Consider the following 26,070-nt stretch of genomic DNA (forward strand, 5'->3'; position numbering starts at 1 on the left):
TTGGAGTAAATTGGTAAAAAGTAGTCGTAAGGGTTTATTTTTGTTTGATGTACAACATTTTTGTCAAAGAACCTTTTCACTTCAGCTCTGTTAGTAAATCCCGAACTCTTTGCAGCTTCATTGAATTTCTTAAAAGACCTCCATGGATGTTGTTCGAATACTTCTTTCAAGCTCATTTATGTAAAGTTAAAGATTTTAACCAACTCGTATCCAAGCGTGCATTGTTATATAAGGAGGCATATAATCTTTTCCATTACCTGCTGGGTCTGTAATACCAGCTACAACATGTGTATGATTTCCTGCAGTTCCACAGAAAATACCTGTGCTAACATCTTTGGGGTCAGTTGTGATATCATATCTATTCATTCCCTGTCTATTCGAACCCGCTGCAAGATTTATATAACCTCTTTTTGTTATTGAATGTGAATGGTTTCCTTCCACAGATGTTCTTCCACTGAACCTATGCATATGTGAAGGAAGGTTTTCAATACCTATTTTCTTTGAACCTCCCATCTTCATTGACTGAGTATTAGTGTAGAATGGAAAACTGTCAACTATTTCATACCATCTACCACCAAATAAAGTGTTTGGATTTATTGGATTCATAGACGTATAAACAGCTCCTATAGGATATATTAAATCATATATGCTCATAACTCTATAAACATATTCTAAAGAACTTATGTCATTAAATACCATTTGGAATGTATCTCCCGGATGAAATGTTGCATTTGTTCCACTTTTATAATGTAATGTTAGTTCAATAGAATTATCCAAGAAAAATTCAAAAGTATCTGGTTGAAGACCTCTAACAAATTCAAATGGAGTTGCTGGTTCACCATTTATAATTTCTGTTGTAAATGTCATTGTATCTGGTTTCGAAAATTTCTTTGTTAGTTCTGTATCCACATAAGTTTTGTCTGCTTTCTTATCTAACATTGCTGGTAGTTCATGTGTTTCAAAGTTTCTGGCATGACCTTCGATATTCATACATTTGTTATTTAAGGAGTTTAGTGTATCTTTTACGCTTGTACTTGGATTCTCTAAAGGTGCACTTGAACCAAGGGTATAGTTCAATATTATGTCGTCTGCTCTAACAGTTGAGAAGGAGTTATGTGTATGATTTTTGTCAGCTTTACTGTCTAATGTAGCTTGAAGTTCATTTATATCGGAGATGTTGTGTTTATGAGATTTCAAAACTTTGTTCATTGCTTCGAGTTCAACTTTGTCAGCTTTACTTTTAATAGCATCTTCAAACGTTATTTTTGCCTTAACTCTTAACATAAATCTTGGTTCAACTAATACACCGTTAACATTGAAAGTAGAGGCATAAATTTCACCGGTATAACCAAATGCTTCTGGTGCTTTAGCTACATCATACTGTACAGTACAGCTTATGTCATAACCTTTAGCACGAATGTATTTATATCTTCTTTCATTAACATTTTTTGTCTTCGCTTCATCACTTCGTGTTAAATATCCATGGTAGTCCGTTATAATCTGTTCGTCTGAAGTTATATAATGAACGTGGTTTTTATCTGCTTTTTCGGCTAATTTCTCATTAACATCATTCACTTCTAATTCAACTCTTCCGCCAGAACTCTTATTATCATTAATCTTTTTCATTAATTCGGTAATTACGTCATAAAGACTATATTCTGTTTTCGGTTTTGTAAATAATGAGTCAAAATTTCTTTTCATCATTACATCGCTGACATTAATGATATCACCAATTCCTTTTTCATTTATTCTCTTCATTAGTTCTGCAATAATGACGAATATATAATCTGTTAATTTATTCTCTTCATCGAGGGTTATAGAATGTTTTGAAATTGAATCATTAACTCCTCTAAATAAATCAATAACTTCAGGATACACGTTTTTAATGTCTTGAATAACCCGACCAGTATCCTCGCCACTATGTGGCTCTGAGCCCGTTGGGCTCTGTTGTTCATGTTCTTCGTTCCGTCGTTACGTGGTTTTATATCTCTAACCATCATCAACGCAGCCATAACCGGAGGGTTTGTTGCTACCTGTTCGAAAATCCGTCCGTTATGTATGGTATATCTAAATAATTTCTTTGTGTTTGTTAAAACATTTGAAACAAGTCTTTTAAAAACCATCTACAAAAAATTTCCTGTTTCACCTAATGTTCTTGCAGCATTTACAAGCTCACCCATTCCGCTTTTGACCCAAAAACGTCCATATTGCATTTATTTCACTCTGTATAGTTGTCCATTCAGCGAAACTAACACCCGCATTCGCTAAGCTGAAAATGAAAATTCAGTGGATCGAACTTAATTCCACCTTCTTTTTCAATTTCAACGAAACTCACTAACATGAGATTTAAATATTCTTTCGTTAAAATTGTTTTCCCCGATGTTATGTCATTAACAAACTATCACCGTCAAAAGTTAACGAATTCATTTCGTCGTTGATGCTTTTATTTCATACACCGCTTTATCGATAGTTTTTGGCTCACCTTCTTTAGAAGCATATGAAACATTAATGAATGAATTATATGTATTCGTGAATGAGTTAAAATCAATGATTTTCATTAATGACCTTTAATGATTCATAACTGTTGAATCCCTTAAAGTAATTAATGAACTGTCATGGGCTTCGCCCTGTCGCTTCGGTCTGAAAGACCTTCAGGACTCAAAGAGTCCGTTTGCGACTTTATGAAAGGTACACTGCAAACCGTCGAGTTTGGATCAAATGCTGTAGTTGGTGCAGGAATATTAATGATATAAGTCATTAAATCATTAAGTGACGTAAATAATGTTGTCGTTTTTGATTTAATTTCTTTAGCATCTGTTATATATGGTAATTTTATTTCTGTAGTTTCTGAATTAAAGATATTCGCTAAAATGTTTGTAAACTGTTTTGAACAGCAGTATAAACCGTTGAATCCGGAACTCTTACGATTTCACCGTCCTTAATAAAAGGCATTGCACATGGTGTAGTGCTTGGGTCAAATATTTCGGGATTATAATTCAACATATATTCTAATGCTTCATATACAGACTTATATACTGTTGTGTCGTTCTTCATGACAATCATCATTTACAATGAATGGCATTGTACATGGAGTTAAAATAGGGTCAAACTTTTCATAGTCCTTCCATGTTATGTATTTCTCGGTATTTCCATCACTGATAACAATATATTTTCAGTAAGTGTGAGAGAGTATTGACCAAAATATAAACGTTTAGCTCTGTCAGCTTCATACGCATATGCAGCTATACTCATATTTTAATGAGAATAAAATGTTGTTCTATTTGCAAAGTACAGACCCAAACGAATACGGGACAGTAAAGCTACAAACAAACTTAGGTCTACAGAATGAGCCACTTGCATTTCAGAATGGTTGACTTCAATACTATCGCTTCATTCGTTATAACAGATGAAACAGATTTCATGGAGCTTATAGATGGAAAGAAGCACGAAATAAGATTTCACAATAATGTAGAATATAAGATGGAAACATTAGCTGGAGTGTTAAATGCTCTCATAAATACTACAATAAACAAGGAGAACGAAGAAAACTTAATGAATGTTAAACTTATTGCAGGAGTTTTGAAGTTCAGTTATGCGAAGGAGTTTAAGATAACACGAATGAGTCATAGAGTTCAATTGCTTCTGGGAGCATACCATATGACATTCTTTGAAAAGTGTTGACAAAACGATTGAGATGAATCTGTTCCATATATGTTATGGTAATTGTTTATACATTGAGTCAAAAATAGCTAATGTCACAGGTATTTCAGGAGTTAATAGTAAAGGTTTAGTAGATTATAAATCCTTCTGTTATGCAGTCAATTCAATGTTCATTCCAAATGTTCCTGTCATAGCAACTCATTTAGGTAAATGGGTTCGCATTAGTCCTCATAATTTGAAAGACATGCAATTCAGACTTGTTGACTTTCAAGGAGAGCCTGTAGAACTGAAGGCACCAGTGCGAATGACTGTTGAAGTTGACTTTTTAGAAAATATTAAATGCAACAGCTTACAAGAGAACTCAGAGCTAAAAATATAAAGTATGAATGTTATGTATTAGGTCATGAACTTTGGTTGTTGCTGTTTGATGAAACAAATGAGTTAGTTATGTCAGTCAAGAGAACAGAAAAAGGCGTCAAAGGCGCCGAGCGCAAAGCGCTATATTGTGTTAGTGAAAACTGCACCAAGTCAATAAGATTAGGTTTGCATTATGAAGATGAGTTCGATACTGTTGAAGAAGTTTTGGACAGATATTACAAATTGCTAACTTGAATTTTTTTTGACTGACGGCGCAAAGCGCCAAGATGGGCTCAAAGAGCCCTCCTGACTGCTTTAATTTACTAAAACATATTTCAAGCAAAGCTTATAGTAAGTAGATAGTTTTGTATACTCGTTCGAATATTTATACTTAAACTCAACTCCTGTAGTTCCTGGTGTTTCAATGATGCGGATGTTACCTATTTCATGAATGGTGGAGTTTGACCACAGCATTCGATTTTCAGGGTCGAGATAGTCAATGACACATTGTTTCCCTGTTATTCGTGAGATAACATTTTCAAGGTCCTCCTTTGTTAGAATTATTTGGTTCTTGCTTATAAGATTGTCAAAAGCTTCTATCGTCTTTGAGTAAAATTGTTTGGTATAACTGAAGAAGGTAATGGTCTACGTTATCTGAAGGATTTGTTTGAACATTTGTGTAAGGTTTCGTTGGCTTCTCTTGAAAGAATTTGGTCCAGTGGTGGATACTCTAACTTAACATCTGATGTAGCGTTAGCGTTTGAAGCTGAGTTTAAATTCACGGATTTCAGCTCTGGTTCTTTTTCTTTCAAACACTCTGAACTATAGTTCTTTATGACAATATTGTTTGTCGTTCGTGAGTCAACATTTGATGTTGGTTCAATTGGAACATTAACGGCACCAGCTAAGATGGATTTGCTTCTCATTTCATATAGAATAAAAACCTTTTATATGTATGAAATGAACAATATACTCGACAAGGGTTTGAATGTAAAGCTAACGAATGAAAATATTGTTGAATTCACCGAGACGGGTGTGTGTATAAAAGATGTAGAACTACTGAACAAAAGAGCTAAGGGAAGAAGCAGGAATATGAACAAAGGTGGAAGCCTATAAAATTTATGTCAATGATGGCTCAGGAGGTTCAAACATAAAGTATGCAGAAAGTTATAGAGTTTATGCTCTCAAAGGTGAAAAGCCTTCATTTAAGAACAGCTATTCTAACACATATCCTCAAAGCTAACGGATGGGGAAGTGGATGATATGAATGACAGCAAAAATATTAACAGAAATGGCGACAGAGATGCATGGAATTTGTTTACCATCAGTCAATTGAAGGTTAAACTTTAAAACAATGTTGGTCGTTCCCATGGAATATTTTTGACTTTAATGGTATTAGTCATGATATGAATCTCAAGGTATGAACGAGGAGAGATGAGAGACTTATATGCTTCCCAAATTTCTTCAAAAGGTAATGTTATACCTGACTGTTTCCAAATGAGTTCAATATCATAGCGTGAGAAACCTTGAAAGATAACGAAGTCAGTTATGAGACGTTTTATGTTTAAAGCTAAAAACCTCCATGTTTGCATAAGTATTGCTACAGTTAAGTGGTAATGTCTGACTTTAGTAATGATGTTAGCTAATGGTGAGTCAGGCTTTGAAACTAAACCTTTTCCGGCGAAGTCGTCACAAACTAATAAAGTGTTTGAAGGATATTTTTTGAAGGGGTATTTTGAAAGTTTTGACAGAATGTAGTTTGTAAGTCGTTTCATATCGTAAACTCCTGAGTATTGACGTAAGTGGTGTTTGTCAATAATTCTTTCCATCTCTTCTGAAGTCTTTTGCATTCCTGACTGTATAATTCAACGATGGCATAATATTTCCTCTTACGTCGAATGTAACGTTGAAGAAATTCAATGAGTTCACTGTCTGGAACTTTAACGACAGAGGCTTGAACTTTTGACATAAATGTTTTCGCTGTTGAGTCCATAGAGTCTGAAGTTGCTGATATAATGATTTGGTTAGTAGAGTCGTTTCCTAAACGCTCTGTTATGAGTATATGACGAATGAGGTTAAATGTCTTACCTGAACCCATCTTTCCACAATAGAAATACACACCATTTGAACAGAACTCATAATCTTTGCTGAAAGGAAGAATAAGAGAAGAGTTAAGTTTGTCTGTAGTTTCATTCATGTCTTCATCTACGTCATGTATTAAATGCTTCATTTTATCTCCATTAAAAATGCAAGTCAGAAATATTCAGAACATAGCACCGAGTCTAACTGACAAGAGTATAAAGATATACTATGAACACGTTATGATGAAACCTACCAAAATTCAAGAAAGTCAGTATACTTATGAATATCCAAGACACTGGGTAGAGTATGTAGGAGGTGAGAAAGCTATTGAAATCAGACAGGTTCGAAGTATTCCAGCAGGAAGAACAATATTATTGAAGAACTTTAATGTTTTGAGATATAATGATGAGACAAAGAAGCAAGATAGTTTTCCTATTGCTGTGTATGTGAACCTAGACACAGGAGATGACATGAAAGTTTTTAACACAAAGCTTCAAACGGTAGTGAGAGAACAACTGACTGCGGAAGGACACCCATTACCTTCAGAAGTTACCATAGCATATAATTTTGAAACAAACTCAATAGATTTTAAAGTCGTCTCTGCAAAGAAGTCAGGTTTTACATTTAATGAAGCAGATGTATATTCGAATGAAAACTTCAAAGCTATTGCATGGTTAGATAATGACGATTGTTTTAAGAAAATATTTAAATACAGTGACTCAACGATGTCAATAGATGACCTTTGTGGAATGTTACCATCGACGTTTACAGTAGAAGGTTCAGCAGGATTGCTTACAAGATTGTCAATTGGTGGTATTTGGTCTCGTGAGAAATTGTTATAAAATCCAGTATAAGTGAATTTGCTGAAGAATCTATATTATGTCTTTCAAACTATATGTATTCGCCGCCGAAGCATTATAGTAACAAACTTTGTCAGTAAGTTTAACATAAGACTTGTCGAACCTTCTTCAATGAAAGATGTTGTGCTACCTAAAGATGGAAAGGATGGACTCATTATTGAGATGATTTTAATAGCATATTAAATGAGCTTGTTCTTGAAGGTCGTTCATGATGAAATAACTGTTGTAGAAGATGTTAGCAATTGTTCAGACATTTTGAAGCGAATAGATGAGATAAGAAAGAAGTTAGATAGACCGCAAAGCGGTGAGGGCGAAGCCGTGAGAATGTTTATGTTTCATTGACTTTCTCCAGTAAAGAGAACTTTTATGAGATAATATTGAAGAGAGATGATTTTAATATGGTGTAAATGGTAGCTTGGGCAGCTTTAGGCGCAATGGGAACAAAAGCATTAGCATTTGGAGCAAAAGCACTTGGGGCTTATGACGCAGTAAATAAAATGAGTGGAGGAAGGGTTTCGAAGACATTAGATGCAAATAAAGGGAAGATTGGAGCTGGGTTGCAAAGAAGTTAAGATTAAATAAAATAGGGCTCATAAATAAAGCATCCAATTTGGTTGCGACTGAGTCAGAAAATGCTTTAGGAAAGGACGATGAGTTTGCAAAACACGCAAAAGACTTTAATGACCAGATGAAAGGTGAAACAATGCATTTAAATAGATTCGATGGAACTAAAGAAAATGTTTCTTCTCCACCAGTAGTTCTTCCGTATGGTCCCTATGGAATGTATGGAAACCCTTACGAAAGACCATTTGACCCATTGACTGGTGGAAGTAACTGGTATCATTACGGACGAAGAAGAAAGACAGTTAAGCTGGAGACAGACGTGAAGAAAGCAACTAAAAAGAAACCAAGGAAGAGAGTTATAAAGTAATGAATTCAACAGGTTAGAAATGAGGTTAGAAAACGTGTTAGATCTAACATTCTAACATAAACATTATTTTTGTGCTATGTTTTCATACGTGTGAGGGTGGTGATATCATTAATTTTAAGTTTATTTTTAAGTTTACTGAAAATTTTTATTTTATTTTGGATGTAAATGACAGAACAAAAGCAACTCATTCGAATTCCACAGTATAACAAACATACATTTAAACATTTATTCTTCCTTCCTGAGCATAACATGTTCTTTCAAATACATCCGAGACCAGTTGACTTTTCATTGACTGTTTATAAAGATAGAAATAGTTATATCATTAAACCATACGATGACGAAGGTAAGTTATGTAAATTGTACGTTAAGAAGTTAGAGAAAGTTTATGGCTTCAAGTATGACTACAATAGGGTTAACACTGATGATGAAGATATTGAGGAAAATTTATGAGAACATTAGTGAAGTTGTTAGTGAGAACGATAGTGAGAACGTTTATTTTTACATTAGTGAGTTCGTTAGTGAAGTGAAGTGGGTGGTGGTTTTGTAAATATTTAAGGTTAAGTTAGTGTTGTCGTTTGTGTTGTAAAATATACGTTAACGGTTTTGTAAAGTGTCAAATTCACAAGTATTGCGTATGGAGGAACGCAGTGCCTCCATACACGAGACTTGTATACTAACTATTATGAAGTTTTAGGCAAACATGGCAAAATGTACACACTGCAAGCAGAAGATAAAACTACTATTGTCAGACCTCGTTTCAAACTTGTCAAAGTTCAAGGTGGTATACTTTCAAAGACAGTTCCTAACAAATATAAGACAACTCCTGACGAATATGCTAAAGAAGTTGAAAATGACGACTAAGCAATTCTATACCATGCGTAAACTGTCATGTAAGGTGGCATGTATTCTTTACTTTGTCCCGTTGTTTGTGTATATCCTGAAACGAAATGTGTATGGTTTCCTTCTCCCTGAGTGTCACTCCAGTAACAATTTATAGCAAACTTAACGTCGTCTTTAACATCATATCCTTTACCTTTTGTCATTCCTGACCAATCCCAATATCTATGCTTATGCCAACCGCTTGAGATGTACTTAAATCTATGTAGTGACTATGTGCAGGTAAATTTTCACCTGAAATCGTTTTACTTCCACCTGTTTCCTTTGAAGAGTTTGCACAATACAAAACCTGTCGACTATTTGTTCCCATGCACCAACACCAAACATTACTTGAGGACCTCTTGCTTCCATAGATGTATAAATAGAACCTACTGGGTTCATTAAATCAAACATATGAGACATTATAGGATTGTCTCTTTTGAACTTAAAATATAGTGCAACTATTTCAGGTTTCTTCTGGTTTGTGTCAGAATATTTTTTATAATATAATCTTATGTTTCAGGGTAGGTAAAGTCTTGACTATAATATTTATTTCTGTCATCTTCATAATAGTATACTATTCTCGTTTTTTCTATTGCATTATATCTTTTATATCTATAATAATCTAAATATAATGTTAGCTTTTGTTCATCTACATGTGGTGTTCTGACGTCATCTCCATAGTCATAATAATATGGTGCTGGAGCTGGGTCAGGCAATGTCATATCTGCCATTTCATAAACTCTTAAATATTTCTTTTGTTCGTCTCCATATAAGTTTAAGTAGCAGTTGTTGTCTAATGGAACTTTAACTTGTGTACCATTATTCTTTTTATAGCTTACATACATTTCATTGTTATTTTTCGGAATGAGTTTATACCGTATACCATTTTTTAAGGAGTGTACAAACTGCCATCTAAAATATTTATTTTCTTCATTGACAGAAAAGTCACCAACAATAGTTTCAATATTTTTTGTTGTTCCTATCAAACTTGGTATATTTCATTGACATATGTTTTATCTGCTTTATTTCAAGGCTAACGTTTAAGTCTGTTATTTCAGAAGATGTATGTGTATGTCCAACGTCACTTTCCTGTTTAAGGTTTCTTGTAAGTTTGTAATATTTGCAATAGTATGTGTATGTCCAACGTCACTTTTCCTGTTTAAGGTTTCTTGTAAGTTTGTAATATTTGCAATAGTATGTGTATGTCCAACGGCACTTTTCCTGTTTAAGGTTTCTTGTAAGTTTGTAATATTTGCAATAGTATGTGTATGTCCAACGTCACTTTTCCTGTTTAAGGTTTCTTGTAAGTTTGTAATATTTGCAATGGTATGTGTATGTCCAACGTCACTTTTCCTGTTTAAGTTTCTTGTAAGTCTGTTATTTCAGATATAGAATGTATATGAGTCTTTTTAGAATATTCGTTTTCAGCTCTTGTCACTTCACCTGACATTTTATTGTCAACATATGTTTTGTCTGCTAGTTCAGGATGAGTATGTTCTTTTGTTGCATAAGCATTGTTAGCTCTTTCTTCTTCTTTTGCTATTGCATCGTCTACATATTCTTTGTCAGCTTTGTTGTCAACATCTGCTTTCAAAAGAAGTTCATTTATAGGTTTCTCGTTTAAAGTTCCTTTTGTTGGATTTATACAGACAGTATGGTTCTTATTGTCTTGAAATAGAAACTCATCTGTCATTGGGTTTAATGTCAGTTTTAAGTTTCCTTCTTTCAATGACTCAGATATCTTAGAATAGTTTGAAAAAGTTTGTTGTTTCTTATTTAGAGCTTGTATAATGAGTTGTCGGTTGTGTTGTATTCTCTCATAGACGCTGTTTCATTTGACATTTTTATTCTAGATAAAATATGCTTTCAATAGAAAAAGAAAATTCTAGAGTTGCTACAACTAAACCATTAGATGAACTTTTTACTAATGTAGGTCAAAAGTTTGAGACAGAGACCGTAAAGCATGAACTATCGTTTTGACTACCGTTAAGATGGTTAAAGACCCATCCGTCACAAAAGCTATTGGCTTTCGTAGAATGAAGTTCATTTCAGAAGCCATACATGGTTTCCCATTTACAGTCGGTTTTGAAGTTCGATACTATAACAAAGAAAAACGTATGTATGAGAAATTTGAACAGGGAAAACTTTTACAAGTGAATTTGCTTGTAAACTTAGAAACAACTCTTCAAGGCTTTTCAAGAAAAAATAAACGATATCTATATCGAATATGCAAAGCAGTATAACATTGACGAAGGAGAATACCATCTCGATATTATATATGACAAAAAATGCAACTGTTAAAATCATAGAATAGAAGACCTTGGAGAAAACGTTTAATTTTCTACAAAATATAACAACTTGGCATGGTATAGATTTATGAGGATGTTAAATCAGCCTGCAGCATATCCAGTACACCCAGACTTTTATGAAGTCGAAACCCTAATGGAACATATGAAAAATGTTTTCGACCCAGCTGCTATTATTGTTCATGCTTCATTTTCTGGCGCCCAAAACTCTTTTTTATGCTTGGCAAATGACTTTTACGAAAAACCTACAAAGTTATACGAACCACCAAGTGGAAGTATTTCAGACTTTCAAGTATGGTTTACTACAGATGGAAGAAAAGAATTTCCATTATACCATGCGTTTTACTTAGAACTTAGTTTCATATACAACTACTATCGAACGGTAAAAATATAATTTTTAATACGGTTGAGGTGTTGGATTTGGTTGCCAACTAGACTGTGGTGCAGGTTCAGGCTGTTGTATAACAGGAGCTTGTTCTTCTGGTTCAGGGTCTTTAGGTATAATACCAAAACTGACCTACTCTTTTACCAATATTTTTGACTCCGTTCCAAATTCCTCTTCCGACAGATTTTATTCCATTCCATATACCTCTTCCAACATTTTCGAAAGAAGTTTCCTATTCTTCCAAAGAAACCCATTTTACTATATGTAAAAATCTAATGTCCGCCTAGTCTCTTACGTTTCCTGTTGAGTTCCATAGCATTCTTTAACTGGAGCTCATACATTCTGTTTCTCCTCTGGTAGAAAACATATTCTGGGTCAACTCCTGTGTTCGCGTCATCTGCATAAAGTTGTTTATATCCCACTTCAGGGTTTGTATAAAACTCTTTCCATATCATATTTGCATGCCATGGTGGCAAACCTAACGCAGCGTCATTTGACATGGCAGTTTGCATTTGTACATCTGTTGGCACTTGACCATAGTTTGCCATTGCAGTTTGTATTCTAACTTCATTTGGAATATTCTCTGGGTTTGGTTGTCCAGGTTGCTGTGCATTCGCTAAGTTCTGTGCGTCCATTTAATATTAGATAAAAATATCTCTTACGAGTACATATGCTGAACATTTGCAGACATTGGTTCATCTTCATATTCTCTGTACTTTTCTGCCACGTCAAATAAATAAATGACACAATGGAAAAAACCTAAAACAAGTAGTCCTATTTCAAACCACATTTACTTACTAATAAAATTTCTTTATTGTGACACTTTCTCCAGTTTATGGGACCTCTCATATTCTATCTTGTCATATATAAACTCATAGTCATGTATGTCCTCTAACCATCTCATAACGGTTTCCAAACCACTTTTATCGGATGTAAAGTAAAAGCATGGATGGTTATGTATAACGTCTAAAGTTTCTAAAGAGTCTCTCAAAGTCCAGTCTACTTGGTATTGAAAATCCCATGTGTTATAGAACGGCGGGTCCACTATAAAGAAAACATTTTCCTTGTCTTTATATTTTTCATACAACTCTGTCCAATGACATCTCACAAACTCTATACCATCAATATATTTTTCTATGCCCTCTTTGAAAACATTTGTATAGTTAAGATATAAAACTTTTGACATAAGTGTTTCAATGTCATGAACTCTTATAGCACCACTATATAATAGTCTAGCAGATATACTATTCCAGTCTATATATTCTGCTTTTTTCAAAACCTCTCTCACAATATTTTTCTTATCTAATGGTATACGTTCCATCTTACCTATATGTATCTTTTCTTTTAACTCTTTCAATATATTGTTTGTGTCTGGAATATGTTTGAGACGGTCCATATAGTTGTCGAAGTCATTGCATATAATCTTTGAGTCTGGGAATATTGTATGGCACAAATGGGATATATAGAAACTTCCACCGAACAAATCTACAAATGTTAGACCATTCGGTAGTTCTTAAGTTCTCTCAATATAATATCTTTACATCTACTCTTATTTCCAAAGAACGGTAACGGTGGTTTTGTAAAATTCATTTATATATAATAATAAAAATTTTTTTACCCGAAAAGTGACAGAAAAGTGACAAAACATTTCTTATGGGCTAGAGGGCGCAACGCGCCTGGAAGCCCACACATACACCCTACGGTCCTCCTCTTGGGTCTTGGGCAAAATTTCTTATGGGCTAGAGGGCACGAAGTGCCTGGAAGCCCCACTACCTTTTTTTTTTTTTTTTTTTTTTTTTTTTAATATGAAATTAAAATATAAAAAATTTAATAGTTAATTTAAGTTTGTTTTTTATTTTTATTTTAGAACTGTTTTCATAGGAATTGAAGGGTGCGAGGTATATAGTATGCCTATATACCTCTCACCCTTCAATTCCTATGAAAACAGTTCTAAAATAAAATAAAAAACAAACTTAAATTAACTATTAAATTTTTTATATTTTAATTTCATATTTTTAATAAATTCCTTATATATTATAATTATATATTAAAAACCCTTTCGAATTTTGGCGCGAAAAATAAGAGTAAGTGTCACTTTTTGTCACTTTTTCTAGTGACCCTTTTCGGTACGGAACAAAAATTTTCTCAATTTCATATTTTATATTATCATGAGATGCTCAATCTTATGCAGTTCTCGACCAGATTTTTGTTTGTCAGTGAAGATTGGCCCAGATGGCGTTGAAAAAGCTGTTCTTGGTACTTATATTAACACAATAAACCAACAATTCCTTATTCAAGACAATAACATCATTTCTCTTAAAACAGGTCATTTACTAACAAATGAAGATCCCCTTGTTTTCACCCCAAGGACTAGCGATAGCAAACAAATTTATCATATAAATTCTGACGGTACTATTTCAAATGCCAATGGCTTAGTTCTTGATATTAGGGCAGAAAAAATAGTCCAAGATACAGATATCATTCCATTTCCAAAACATGGAAGATTCAATCAAATATGGCGTGTTGTTTCAATATAAGATGATTAAGAATAGTTGTTTATTAAGTTTCTACTACTTTTTTGTTTACACTTAACCTAAATGTTTATTAATATCTTCGATAAAATTTCAAAATTTTTATGATTAGCTTTGAATAACCTCTTGCTCGCATGAAGAGAGAGAATTTATGGATATCTGCGATAAAATTGTTGATCGAATACCATCAACAATTTTTTTTTATTCTTTTTTGATGATTGGGCCATCAACCATGCTTCCTAATGCTTTTGAAAAGCTCCAATTATCTGTTGGATGCTATGTTCAGCTTGCTGTTAAGGTAAAGAACAATAAAGTTTCAGAAATTGTCAATGAAATTTCTAAAAAATGCATAGGCTGTCGAACATTGTTTGATGGTAAGAATTATGTTTACACAGATCAGCCATGTCCAACTTATCAAATTCCTGATAAGTTTCCTCATTTAGAAGAAGCAAATAAATTTGTTGCCAAAAATTATACAATTCCTGAGTCAACACGCTTAGCATCAATATGCTATAATAAGGACACAGTTATATTTAATTGCAATCATTCGTCATCAGATGGCGGATACATGAAGATGCTTTTGGATCATTTGTGTGGACGAGAAACACCAAAAGATCCTCAAGCCAAAATCCATACATCAATAATTGATGCACTTTCTGATCAATTAGCTAACGCAAATGGCAAAATTTCAACGATGACTACTCCAATCAGAAATTATCGCAAGAAACAAGAAAAGGAATATGCAATTTACACATTGATTGAATTTCCAATCAAAGAAAAGATGTCGAAAGTTACAGAAAAAATGATGCTTGCGGCAACACTTTCTGCTTCAGCATACAACAAAATGTTAACTTCTATTGCCAGCCAACTTGCTGTTGATGCCAGAAGATACATGAAAAACCCAGATTGGAGTCATTGCAACATTGATAGTTTAATTGTTGCTGATGCACATACAAACATCGCTACAAAGTATGCTAAATTGACTATTGATGAATTGGGTGCTTTACTCCGTAAGGATATGCAAAAAAATTAAAGAATGGCGAAGCATTAAGATCTATTAATCATTTATACAAAGGAACATATCCACCAGCAATGACTGGCTCTGTAAGTGTTACAAACATTGGTAAAATGACTACAGGAGGCGATATTACTGATGCTCAAATTGCAACTTCAATTTGCAAAGGTCCTTATCCACCAGGAGGAATGTCAATATCATCAACACTCGTTAATGATATTTTCAGGGCCAGAATCTACACTTCTCCTTATATTACAAGCTTCAAAGAAGCAGAAAAGTTCAAGAATGCTGTAAACTACTGCATTAAAGAATTAAAGCCTGACATGACAGTTAAAGAAGCCTTTACCAACCTCACAAAAATAATTCATCAATAATTTTGTTATAATTTTTTTATTTTGTCTTATTTTTCTATTCATTATCTTATTTGAATAAATATTTTCGATTCACCTCATTAGTTTTCTTTGATATTCTTCTTTCTTGACAATTTGCCCCTCCTGTTATTGAGAATCGAATAGAATTTAAGAAATCAATGTATTTTAACTGAATAACAGGAGGCATAGATTTGATATTAACTTTAGGTCCAAAACTTTACAGTATTAATGATAATTTAGATGATTTATATGGATGGAAATATGAATCATGAATAGTTTTAAGATATTATTATGAAATTTAATGATGTGTCTTTTGTAAATTTATTACATTGATTTAATATTTCCATATTTTATTTAAAAGATATGGAAATTTCAAATTTAATAATAAATTTTCCAAAAAAAATTCAAATTCTAAAATTTGAACTTCATCTTCTATTGTTTTCGTACCATAAAAATGGATTCAAAACTTTTTTGGAGAAAATCATTACCATAAAACTTCTTCTATATTGGATATTGAGCATTTTTATGTTCATACTTTATCAATATTAAGTATAATTTTTGAAATGATTTTTAACAGAAGTATTTTTAAGGGTAATCATTTGATTTTTTACACATAATGACGAAACACACTTGATAAACCTAGTATTTTGTGATGATTTAGTTAAATATTGAAATATGTTTTTTAAAATATCAAAATTTGTATGTGAACAAAAAATAAACAATTTAAAATGAAACATAGTGTTAAAAAAAAGTCAAATAAGATAAATCAAATCATTGTTCCACAGTAGTACTTCTCTATGAAGCCATTCGATTTAACAGCTTCTATAACCATCTTAAGGATGCTACATTCCTCTTGAACTTCATCATATTTACCTTCAAGAGCCAAATTTATTAATTTAAGGACTTCTTCGTCTTTTTCTGTAGCTTTTATCTTATTTAAGTTATCTAGAATAGCATCGTCATGCTTGTACTGCTGAATTCTTGATAGAGAAACAACAATTTGCTGTCTAACAATTGGTTCATCGTCATTTTCAAGCATTTCAAAGAGTTTATCGAGCATATTCCTATCCTTCATCATTCCCAATAGGAAAACTGTCGATGCTCTGATGAAATACGATGAATTATCGAGGAGTGGGTAAAAATTCTGTCCGAAAGGAGGCAAATTCATCAATCTTCCAGCGGATCCGAGTAGTAATCCAAGTAATATCGATGAATATGGGGCGCATTCTTGAGCTTTTTCTACGCATACGTTCCAAATCTTTGTAAATATCGAAAGGAAGTTCCATGAGATGGCGCAAATGATGGCAAGCATTCCAGCCTTGATTTCAGAGACACTGGACTCTTTAGTGTCTTGGAACCAGAATAGCCATTGTTGTTGAAAAGGTGACATCGCGCCCGTACCGGACGATATCGACAAAATTTTTGCCAACAACAGAATTGCGGATTCTGAGGGTTTGTCCATTTCTATGATCGTCTTTGCGATATTTGAGCGGGGAGCGTAGATAGCCAAGTCTCCATGTGTATCCAAGAAGTCGCAGAGTGTTGAAACTGCTGCTTCGCAAAATTCTGCTCTTGTAATGAAGAATGAGAAGATTGGCATGACTCCGACAGTCGGGAATGACTTGAATGACTTGATGAACATCTGGAAAATCATCGTAGCAGCTTCTTGGTCGGACATTGCGAGTGAACAATCTAATGCTGTGTCCCAGAAGAGCCATAGATCATGGCTTGATGTAGGGCGATGTTCTGGAATTGAGATTGGATGTAAATTGAAGCTTTGCATAATGCGCATTGATAAAATAAATCCTCTAGCGAGTTGTGTCATCGCTGGGTCTTTTGCGAGTATGTCGAAGAGTGTAGCTGGTTGTGTGTCGAATGCAATTGCATCGATAAGAGCAAATAAGAATTTCTTGAGGAAATAATTTGGATGATTTGAATTTTCAGTGCCTTTGAAGACGTAGCTATGGCGACGAGTATGCCACCATACTGCTGTCTCAAATGGCGAAAGCAAACATGAGCTAAACAAATCCCATGGTGCATCTGTTGAAATTGGAAGAACTTCATTAGGAGAACATGCGAAGAAAGCGATAACATCTTGTTTCTTTTGTAAGAAGGGCAAGATATTTCCTGCTGATGGACTATCAACAATGAGACAAAGAGGAGTTGGACAAATGTTCATCAAAGTCTCGATTTTCATTGGCTTATATTTCGAACGATCGTCTGAGAAGAAGAAAAGACTACCATCAGCTGTAGGCGGTAAACAGCCTTGACCGAAGTAATGAATGATTAATCGTTCTGTTTTTGCGTTTTGACTGTAAATTTTAATAACTTCGTTGATCCTCCTGGCAATAAAATCAGCGAAGTTATTAAAATTTACAGTCAAAACGCAAAAACAGAACGATTAATCATTCATTACTTCGGTCAAGGCTGTTTACCGCCTACAGCTGATGGTAGTCTTTTCTTCTTCTCAGACGATCGTTCGAAATATAAGCCAATGAAAATCGAGACTTTGATGAACATTTGTCCAACTCCTCTTTGTCTCATTGTTGATAGTCCATCAGCAGGAAATATCTTGCCCTTCTTACAAAAGAAACAAGATGTTATCGCTTTCTTCGCATGTTCTCCTAATGAAGTTCTTCCAATTTCAACAGATGCACCATGGGATTTGTTTAGCTCATGTTTGCTTTCGCCATTTGAGACAGCAGTATGGTGGCATACTCGTCGCCATAGCTACGTCTTCAAAGGCACTGAAAATTCAAATCATCCAAATTATTTCCTCAAGAAATTCTTATTTGCTCTTATCGATGCAATTGCATTCGACACACAACCAGCTACACTCTTCGACATACTCGCAAAAGACCCAGCGATGACACAACTCGCTAGAGGATTTATTTTATCAATGCGCATTATGCAAAGCTTCAATTTACATCCAATCTCAATTCCAGAACATCGCCCTACATCAAGCCATGATCTATGGCTCTTCTGGGACACAGCATTAGATTGTTCACTCGCAATGTCCGACCAAGAAGCTGCTACGATGATTTTCCAGATGTTCATCAAGTCATTCAAGTCATTCCCGACTGTCGGAGTCATGCCAATCTTCTCATTCTTCATTACAAGAGCAGAATTTTGCGAAGCAGCAGTTTCAACACTCTGCGACTTCTTGGATACACATGGAGACTTGGCTATCTACGCTCCCCGCTCAAATATCGCAAAGACGATCATAGAAATGGACAAACCCTCAGAATCCGCAATTCTGTTGTTGGCAAAAATTTTGTCGATATCGTCCGGTACGGGCGCGATGTCACCTTTTCAACAACAATGGCTATTCTGGTTCCAAGACACTAAAGAGTCCAGTGTCTCTGAAATCAAGGCTGGAATGCTTGCCATCATTTGCGCCATCTCATGGAACTTCCTTTCGATATTTACAAAGATTTGGAACGTATGCGTAGAAAAAGCTCAAGAATGCGCCCCATATTCATCGATATTACTTGGATTACTACTCGGATCCGCTGGAAGATTGATGAATTTGCCTCCTTTCGGACAGAATTTTTACCCACTCCTCGATAATTCATCGTATTTCATCAGAGCATCGACAGTTTTCCTATTGGGAATGATGAAGGATAGGAATATGCTCGATAAACTCTTTGAAATGCTTGAAAATGACGATGAACCAATTGTTAGACAGCAAATTGTTGTTTCTCTATCAAGAATTCAGCAGTACAAGCATGACGATGCTATTCTAGATAACTTAAATAAGATAAAAGCTACAGAAAAAGACGAAGAAGTCCTTAAATTAATAAATTTGGCTCTTGAAGGTAAATATGATGAAGTTCAAGAGGAATGTAGCATCCTTAAGATGGTTATAGAAGCTGTTAAATCGAATGGCTTCATAGAGAAGTACTACTGTGGAACAATGATTTGATTTATCTTATTTGACTTTTTTTAACACTATGTTTCATTTTAAATTGTTTATTTTTTGTTCACATACAAATTTTGATATTTTAAAAAACATATTTCAATATTTAACTAAATCATCACAAAATACTAGGTTTATCAAGTGTGTTTCGTCATTATGTGTAAAAAATCAAATGATTACCCTTAAAAATACTTCTGTTAAAAATCATTTCAAAAATTATACTTAATATTGATAAAGTATGAACATAAAAATGCTCAATATCCAATATAGAAGAAGTTTTATGGTAATGATTTTCTCCAAAAAAGTTTTGAATCCATTTTTATGGTACGAAAACAATAGAAGATGAAGTTCAAATTTTAGAATTTGAATTTTTTTTGGAAAATTTATTATTAAATTTGAAATTTCCATATCTTTTAAATAAAATATGGAAATATTAAATCAATGTAATAAATTTACAAAAGACACATCATTAAATTTCATAATAATATCTTAAAACTATTCATGATTCATATTTCCATCCATATAAATCATCTAAATTATCATTAATACTGTAAAGTTTTGGACCTAAAGTTAATATCAAATCTATGCCTCCTGTTATTCAGTTAAAATACATTGATTTCTTAAATTCTATTCGATTCTCAATAACAGGAGGGGCAAATTGTCAAGAAAGAAGAATATCAAAGAAAACTAATGAGGTGAATCGAAAATATTTATTCAAATAAGATAATGAATAGAAAAATAAGACAAAATAAAAAAATTATAACAAAATTATTGATGAATTATTTTTGTGAGGTTGGTAAAGGCTTCTTTAACTGTCATGTCAGGCTTTAATTCTTTAATGCAGTAGTTTACAGCATTCTTGAACTTTTCTGCTTCTTTGAAGCTTGTAATATAAGGAGAAGTGTAGATTCTGGCCCTGAAAATATCATTAACGAGTGTTGATGATATTGACATTCCTCCTGGTGGATAAGGACCTTTGCAAATTGAAGTTGCAATTTGAGCATCAGTAATATCGCCTCCTGTAGTCATTTTACCAATGTTTGTAACACTTACAGAGCCAGTCATTGCTGGTGGATATGTTCCTTTGTATAAATGATTAATAGATCTTAATGCTTCGCCATTCTTTAATTTTTCTTGCATATCCTTACGGAGTAAAGCACCCAATTCATCAATAGTCAATTTAGCATACTTTGTAGCGATGTTTGTATGTGCATCAGCAACAATTAAACTATCAATGTTGCAATGACTCCAATCTGGGTTTTTCATGTATCTTCTGGCATCAACAGCAAGTTGGCTGGCAATAGAAGTTAACATTTTGTTGTATGCTGAAGCAGAAAGTGTTGCCGCAAGCATCATTTTTTCTGTAACTTTCGACATCTTTTCTTTGATTGGAAATTCAATCAATGTGTAAATTGCATATTCCTTTTCTTGTTTCTTGCGATAATTTCTGATTGGAGTAGTCATCGTTGAAATTTTGCCATTTGCGTTAGCTAATTGATCAGAAAGTGCATCAATTATTGATGTATGGATTTTGGCTTGAGGATCTTTTGGTGTTTCTCGTCCACACAAATGATCCAAAAGCATCTTCATGTATCCGCCATCTGATGACGAATGATTGCAATTAAATATAACTGTGTCCTTATTATAGCATATTGATGCTAAGCGTGTTGACTCAGGAATTGTATAATTTTTGGCAACAAATTTATTTGCTTCTTCTAAATGAGGAAACTTATCAGGAATTTGATAAGTTGGACATGGCTGATCTGTGTAAACATAATTCTTACCATCAAACAATGTTCGACAGCCTATGCATTTTTTAGAAATTTCATTGACAATTTCTGAAACTTTATTGTTCTTTACCTTAACAGCAAGCTGAACATAGCATCCAACAGATAATTGGAGCTTTTCAAAAGCATTAGGAAGCATGGTTGATGGCCCAATCATCAAAAAAGAATAAAAAAAAATTGTTGATGGTATTCGATCAACAATTTTATCGCAGATATCCATAAATTCTCTTCTTCATGCGAGCAAGAGGTTATTCAAAGCTAATCATAAAAATTTTGAAATTTTATCGAAGATATTAATAAACATTTAGGTTAAGTGTAAACAAAAAGTAGTAGAAACTTAATAAACAACTATTCTTAATCATCTTATATTGAAACAACACGCCATATTTGATTGAATCTTCCATGTTTTGGAAATGGAATGATATCTGTATCTTGGACTATTTTTTCTGCCCTAATATCAAGAACTAAGCCATTGGCATTTGAAATAGTACCGTCAGAATTTATATGATAAATTTGTTTGCTATCGCTAGTCCTTGGGGTGAAAACAAGGGGATCTTCATTTGTTAGTAAATGACCTGTTTTAAGAGAAATGATGTTATTGTCTTGAATAAGGAATTGTTGGTTTATTGTGTTAATATAAGTACCAAGAACAGCTTTTTCAACGCCATCTGGGCCAATCTTCACTGACAAACAAAAATCTGGTCGAGAACTGCATAAGATTGAGCATCTCATGATAATATAAAATATGAAATTGAGAAAATTTTTGTTCCGTACCGAAAAGGGTCACTAGAAAAAGTGACAAAAAGTGACACTTACTCTTATTTTTCGCGCCAAAATTCGAAAGGGTTTTTAATATAATAATTATAATATATAAGGAATTTTATTAAAAATATGAAATTAAAATATAAAAAATTTAATAGTTAATTTAAGTTTGTTTTTTATTTTTATTTTAGAACTGTTTTCATAGGAATTGAAGGGTGAGAGGTATATAGGCATACTATATACCTCGCACCCTTCAATTCCTATGAAAACAGTTCTAAAATAAAAATAAAAAACAAACTTAAATTAACTATTAAATTTTTTATATTTTAATTTCATATTAAAAAAAAAAAAAAAAAAAAAAAAAAAAAAAGGTAGTGGGGCTTCCAGGCACTTCGTGCCCTCTAGCCCATAAGAAATTTTGCCCAAGACCCAAGAGGAGGACCGTAGGGTGTATGTGTGGGCTTCCAGGCGCGTTGCGCCCTCTAGCCCATAAGAAATGTTTTGTCACTTTTCTGTCACTTTTCGGGTAAAAAAATTTTTATTATTATATATAAATGAATTTTACAAAACCACCGTTACCGTTCTTTGGAAATAAGAGTAGATGTAAAGATATTATATTGAGAGAACTTAAGAAACTACCGAATGGTCTAACATTTGTAGATTTGTTCGGTGGAAGTTTCTATATATCCCATTTGTGCCATACAATATTCCCAGACTCAAAGATTATATGCAATGACTTCGACAACTATATGGACCGTCTCAAACATATTCCAGACACAAACAATATATTGAAAGAGTTAAAAGAAAAGATACATATAGGTAAGATGGAACGTATACCATTAGATAAGAAAAATATTGTGAGAGAGGTTTTGAAAAAAGCAGAATATATAGACTGGAATAGTATATCTGCTAGACTATTATATAGTGGTGCTATAAGAGTTCATGACATTGAAACACTTATGTCAAAAGTTTTATATCTTAACTATACAAATGTTTTCAAAGAGGGCATAGAAAAATATATTGATGGTATAGAGTTTGTGAGATGTCATTGGACAGAGTTGTATGAAAAATATAAAGACAAGGAAAATGTTTTCTTTATAGTGGACCCGCCGTTCTATAACACATGGGATTTTCAATACCAAGTAGACTGGACTTTGAGAGACTCTTTAGAAACTTTAGACGTTATACATAACCATCCATGCTTTTACTTTACATCCGATAAAAGTGGTTTGGAAACCGTTATGAGATGGTTAGAGGACATACATGACTATGAGTTTATATATGACAAGATAGAATATGAGAGAGGTCCCATAAACTGGAGAAAGTGTCACAATAAAGAAATTTTATTAGTAAGTAAATGTGGTTTGAAATAGGACTACTTGTTTTAGGCTTTTTCCATTGTGTCATTTATTTATTTGACGTGGCAGAAAAGTACAGAGAATATGAAGATGAACCAATGCCTGCAAATGTTCAGCATATGTACTCGTAAGAGATATTTTTATCTAATATTAAATGGACGCACAGAACTTAGCGAATGCACAGCAACCTGGACAACCAAACCCAGAGAATATTCCAAATGAAGTTAGAATACAAACTGCAATGGCAAACTATGGTCAAGTGCCAACAGATGTACAAATGCAAACTGCCATGTCAAATGACGCTGCGTTAGGTTTGCCACCATGGCATGCAAATATGAGATGGAAAGAGTTTTATACAAACCCTGAAGTGGGATATAAACAACTTTATGCAGATGACGCGAACACAGGAGTTGACCCAGAATATGTTTTCTACCAGAGGAGAAACAGAATGTATGAGCTCCAGTTAAAGAATGCTATGGAACTCAACAGGAAACGTAAGAGACTAGGCGGACATTAGATTTTTACACGTAGTAAATGGGTTTCTTTGGAAGAATAGGAAACTTCTTTCGAAATGTTGGAAGAGGTATATGGAATGGAATAAAATCTGTCGGAAGAGGAATATGGAACGGTGTCAAAAATATTGGTAAAAGAGTAGGTCAGTTCATTGGTATTATACCTAAAGACCCTGAACCAGAAGAGCAAGCTCCTGTTATACAACAGCCTGAACCTGCACCACAGTCTAGTTGGCAACCAAATCCAACACCTCAACCGTATTAAAAAATTATATTTTTATCGTTCGATAGTAGTTGTATATGAAACTAAGTTCTAAGTAAAACGTATGGTATAATGGAATTATTCTTTTTCTTCCATCTGTAGTAAACCATACTTGAAAGTCTGAAATACTTCCACTTGGTGGTTCGTATAACTTTGTAGGTTTTTCGTAAAAGTCATTTGCCAAGCATAAAAAAGAGTTTTGGGCGCCAGAAAATGAAGCATGAACAATAATAGCATCTTGGTCGAAAACATCTTTAAATAAATATGGTTCATCTCTTGCATATCGACTGTAGATATTTGCTAAAGGAAGTTCAACTTTCTGATTTAACATTCTTTGCAAATAATACCATGACATTGCAGTGAATTCTGTATATATTTGTTCTTCTTTATTTGGATTGTCTTCGTAGATTTTAAATGACACTTGTGAATTTTGTTTGTCATATACAATTCTCACATAAAGTGTGCTATCGGTATTTGCATATTCATCAGCATATTTTGCATAACATGAATTTATTTTATCTTCTATATTTTTTAACGCAGTCTGTAGAGAAGATGAAAGGTCAACTTGTATTAGCTCAATTTCTTCCCACATTTTTAGTTGCCCTTTAGATATATAATCTATATGAAACCTTACAATAAATGGAAAACTTTTATCTTCTACAGACACAAATTTTATTCTTCGAAAGCCAATAGATTTAGTAACAGATGGGTCTCTTAACCATCTTAATGGGTAGTCAAAACGATAGCCTTCATGCTTTATAGTATCTAAGTCAAACTTTTGACCGACATTAGTAAAAAGTTCATCTAATGGTTTAGTTGTAGCAACTCTTGAATTTTCTTTTTCTATTGGTAGCATATTTTATCTAGAATAAAAATGTCGAAAGATATAGTGTCTATGAGAGAAATACAACACAACCGACAACTCATTATGCAAGCTCTAAATAAGAACACAACAAACTTTTCAAACTATTCTAAGATATCTGAGTCATTGAAAGAAGGAAACTTAAAACTGACAATAAACCCTATGACAGATGAGTTTCTGTTTCAAGACAATAAAAACAATACTGTCTGTATAAATCCAACAAAAGGAACTTTAAACGAGAAACCTATAAATGAACTTCTTTTGAAAGCAGATGTTGACAACAAAGCTGACAAAGAATATGTAGACGATGCAATAGCAAAAGAAGAAGAAAGAGCTAACAATGCTTATGCAACAAAAGAACATACTCATCCTGAACTAGCAGACAAAACATATGTTGACAATAAAATGTCAAGTGAAGTGACAAGAGCTGAAAACGAATATTCTAAAAAGACTCATATACATTCTATATCTGATATTACAAACTTACAAGAAACCTTAAACAGGAAAAGTGACGTTGGACATACACATACCATTGCAAATATTACAAACTTACAAGAAACCTTAAACAGGAAAAGTGCCGTTGGACATACACATACATCTTCTGAAATAACAGACTTAAACGTTAGCCTTGAAAATAAAGCAGATAAAACATATGTCAATGAAATATACCAAAGTTTAGTTGGAACAAAAAAAAATATTGAAACTATTGTTGGTGACTTTTCTGTCAATGAAGAAAATAAATATTTTAGATGGCAGTTTGTACATTCCTTAAGGAATGGTATACGGTATAAACTCATTCCGAAAAATAACAATGAAATGTATGTAAGCTATAAAAAGAATGATGGTACACAAGTTAAAGTTCCATTAGACAACAACTGCTACTTAAACTTATATGGAGACGAACAAAAGAAATATTTAAGAGTTTATGAAATGGCAGATATGACATTGCCTGACCCAGCTCCAGCACCATATTATTATGACTATGGAGATATGTCGAAAACACCACATGTAGATGAACAAAAGCTAACATTATATTTAGATTATTATAGATATAAAAGATATAATGCAATAGAAAAAACGAGAATAGTATATTATTATACAGATGACCTAAATAAATATTATAGTCAAGACTTCACTTACCCTGAAAACATAAGATTATATTATAAAAAATATTCTGACACAAACCAGAAGAAACCCGAAATAGTTGCACTATATTTTAAGTTCAAAAGAT

The 26,070-nt window shown here is 33.4% G+C and overlaps 6 protein-coding genes and 3 pseudogenes across 9 annotated transcripts, besides 3 other annotated features; 4 read left to right on the plus strand and 5 right to left on the minus strand.

Moving 5' to 3' along the window:
- Positions 1 to 8,569: part of a mobile genetic element that runs on past the window's edge.
- Positions 1 to 10,040: part of a mobile genetic element that runs on past the window's edge.
- On the minus strand, positions 442 to 1,626 carry TVAGG3_0453160 (keratin-associated protein family; the record flags this gene model as incomplete). The annotated part of the gene is made up of 1 exon (XM_051234699.1): positions 442 to 1,626. A coding segment is annotated over one exon (1,185 nt), but the record flags the coding sequence as incomplete, so codon positions are not given.
- On the plus strand, positions 7,457 to 7,893 carry TVAGG3_0453170 (annotated as a pseudogene). The gene has a single exon. A coding segment is annotated over exon 1 (437 nt).
- Positions 8,748 to 9,189, minus strand: TVAGG3_0453180 (annotated as a pseudogene). Its single transcript has one exon. A coding segment is annotated over exon 1 (442 nt).
- A 4,153-nt stretch (positions 10,041 to 14,193) lies between the features above and the next one.
- TVAGG3_0453190 lies at positions 14,194 to 15,454 on the plus strand (annotated as a pseudogene). The gene has a single exon: positions 14,206 to 15,380. A coding segment is annotated over exon 1 (1,175 nt).
- Positions 15,455 to 16,076: 622 nt separating this feature from the next.
- Positions 16,077 to 17,556, minus strand: TVAGG3_0453200 (TOR signaling; the record flags this gene model as incomplete). Its single annotated transcript, XM_051234700.1, has 1 exon — positions 16,144 to 17,556. One exon carries the CDS (start codon positions 17,554 to 17,556, stop codon positions 16,144 to 16,146), a length of 1,413 nt encoding a protein of 470 aa, XP_051104430.1.
- A 129-nt stretch (positions 17,557 to 17,685) lies between these two features.
- On the plus strand, positions 17,686 to 19,324 carry TVAGG3_0453210 (TOR signaling; the record flags this gene model as incomplete). Its single annotated transcript, XM_051234701.1, has 1 exon — positions 17,686 to 19,302. The coding sequence occupies one exon, from the start codon at positions 17,686 to 17,688 to the stop codon at positions 19,300 to 19,302; it is 1,617 nt and encodes a 538-aa protein (XP_051104431.1).
- A 740-nt stretch (positions 19,325 to 20,064) lies between these two features.
- Positions 20,065 to 21,240, minus strand: TVAGG3_0453220 (uncharacterized protein; the record flags this gene model as incomplete). Its single annotated transcript, XM_051234702.1, has 1 exon — positions 20,065 to 21,240. One exon carries the CDS (start codon positions 21,238 to 21,240, stop codon positions 20,065 to 20,067), a length of 1,176 nt encoding a protein of 391 aa, XP_051104432.1.
- A 126-nt stretch (positions 21,241 to 21,366) lies between these two features.
- On the minus strand, positions 21,367 to 21,864 carry TVAGG3_0453230 (Ricin B-like lectins family; the record flags this gene model as incomplete). The annotated part of the gene is made up of 1 exon (XM_051234703.1): positions 21,447 to 21,815. The coding sequence occupies one exon, from the start codon at positions 21,813 to 21,815 to the stop codon at positions 21,447 to 21,449; it is 369 nt and encodes a 122-aa protein (XP_051104433.1).
- A 1,493-nt stretch (positions 21,865 to 23,357) lies between these two features.
- Positions 23,358 to 23,720, plus strand: TVAGG3_0453240 (uncharacterized protein; the record flags this gene model as incomplete). The annotated part of the gene is made up of 1 exon (XM_051234704.1): positions 23,358 to 23,720. One exon carries the CDS (start codon positions 23,358 to 23,360, stop codon positions 23,718 to 23,720), a length of 363 nt encoding a protein of 120 aa, XP_051104434.1.
- Positions 23,721 to 25,283: 1,563 nt separating this feature from the next.
- Positions 25,284 to 26,070: part of a mobile genetic element that runs on past the window's edge.

This window comes from Trichomonas vaginalis, chromosome V (assembly GCF_026262505.1).
Source record: "Trichomonas vaginalis G3 chromosome V, whole genome shotgun sequence".
Classification (NCBI taxonomy): domain Eukaryota; phylum Parabasalia; order Trichomonadida; family Trichomonadidae; genus Trichomonas; species Trichomonas vaginalis.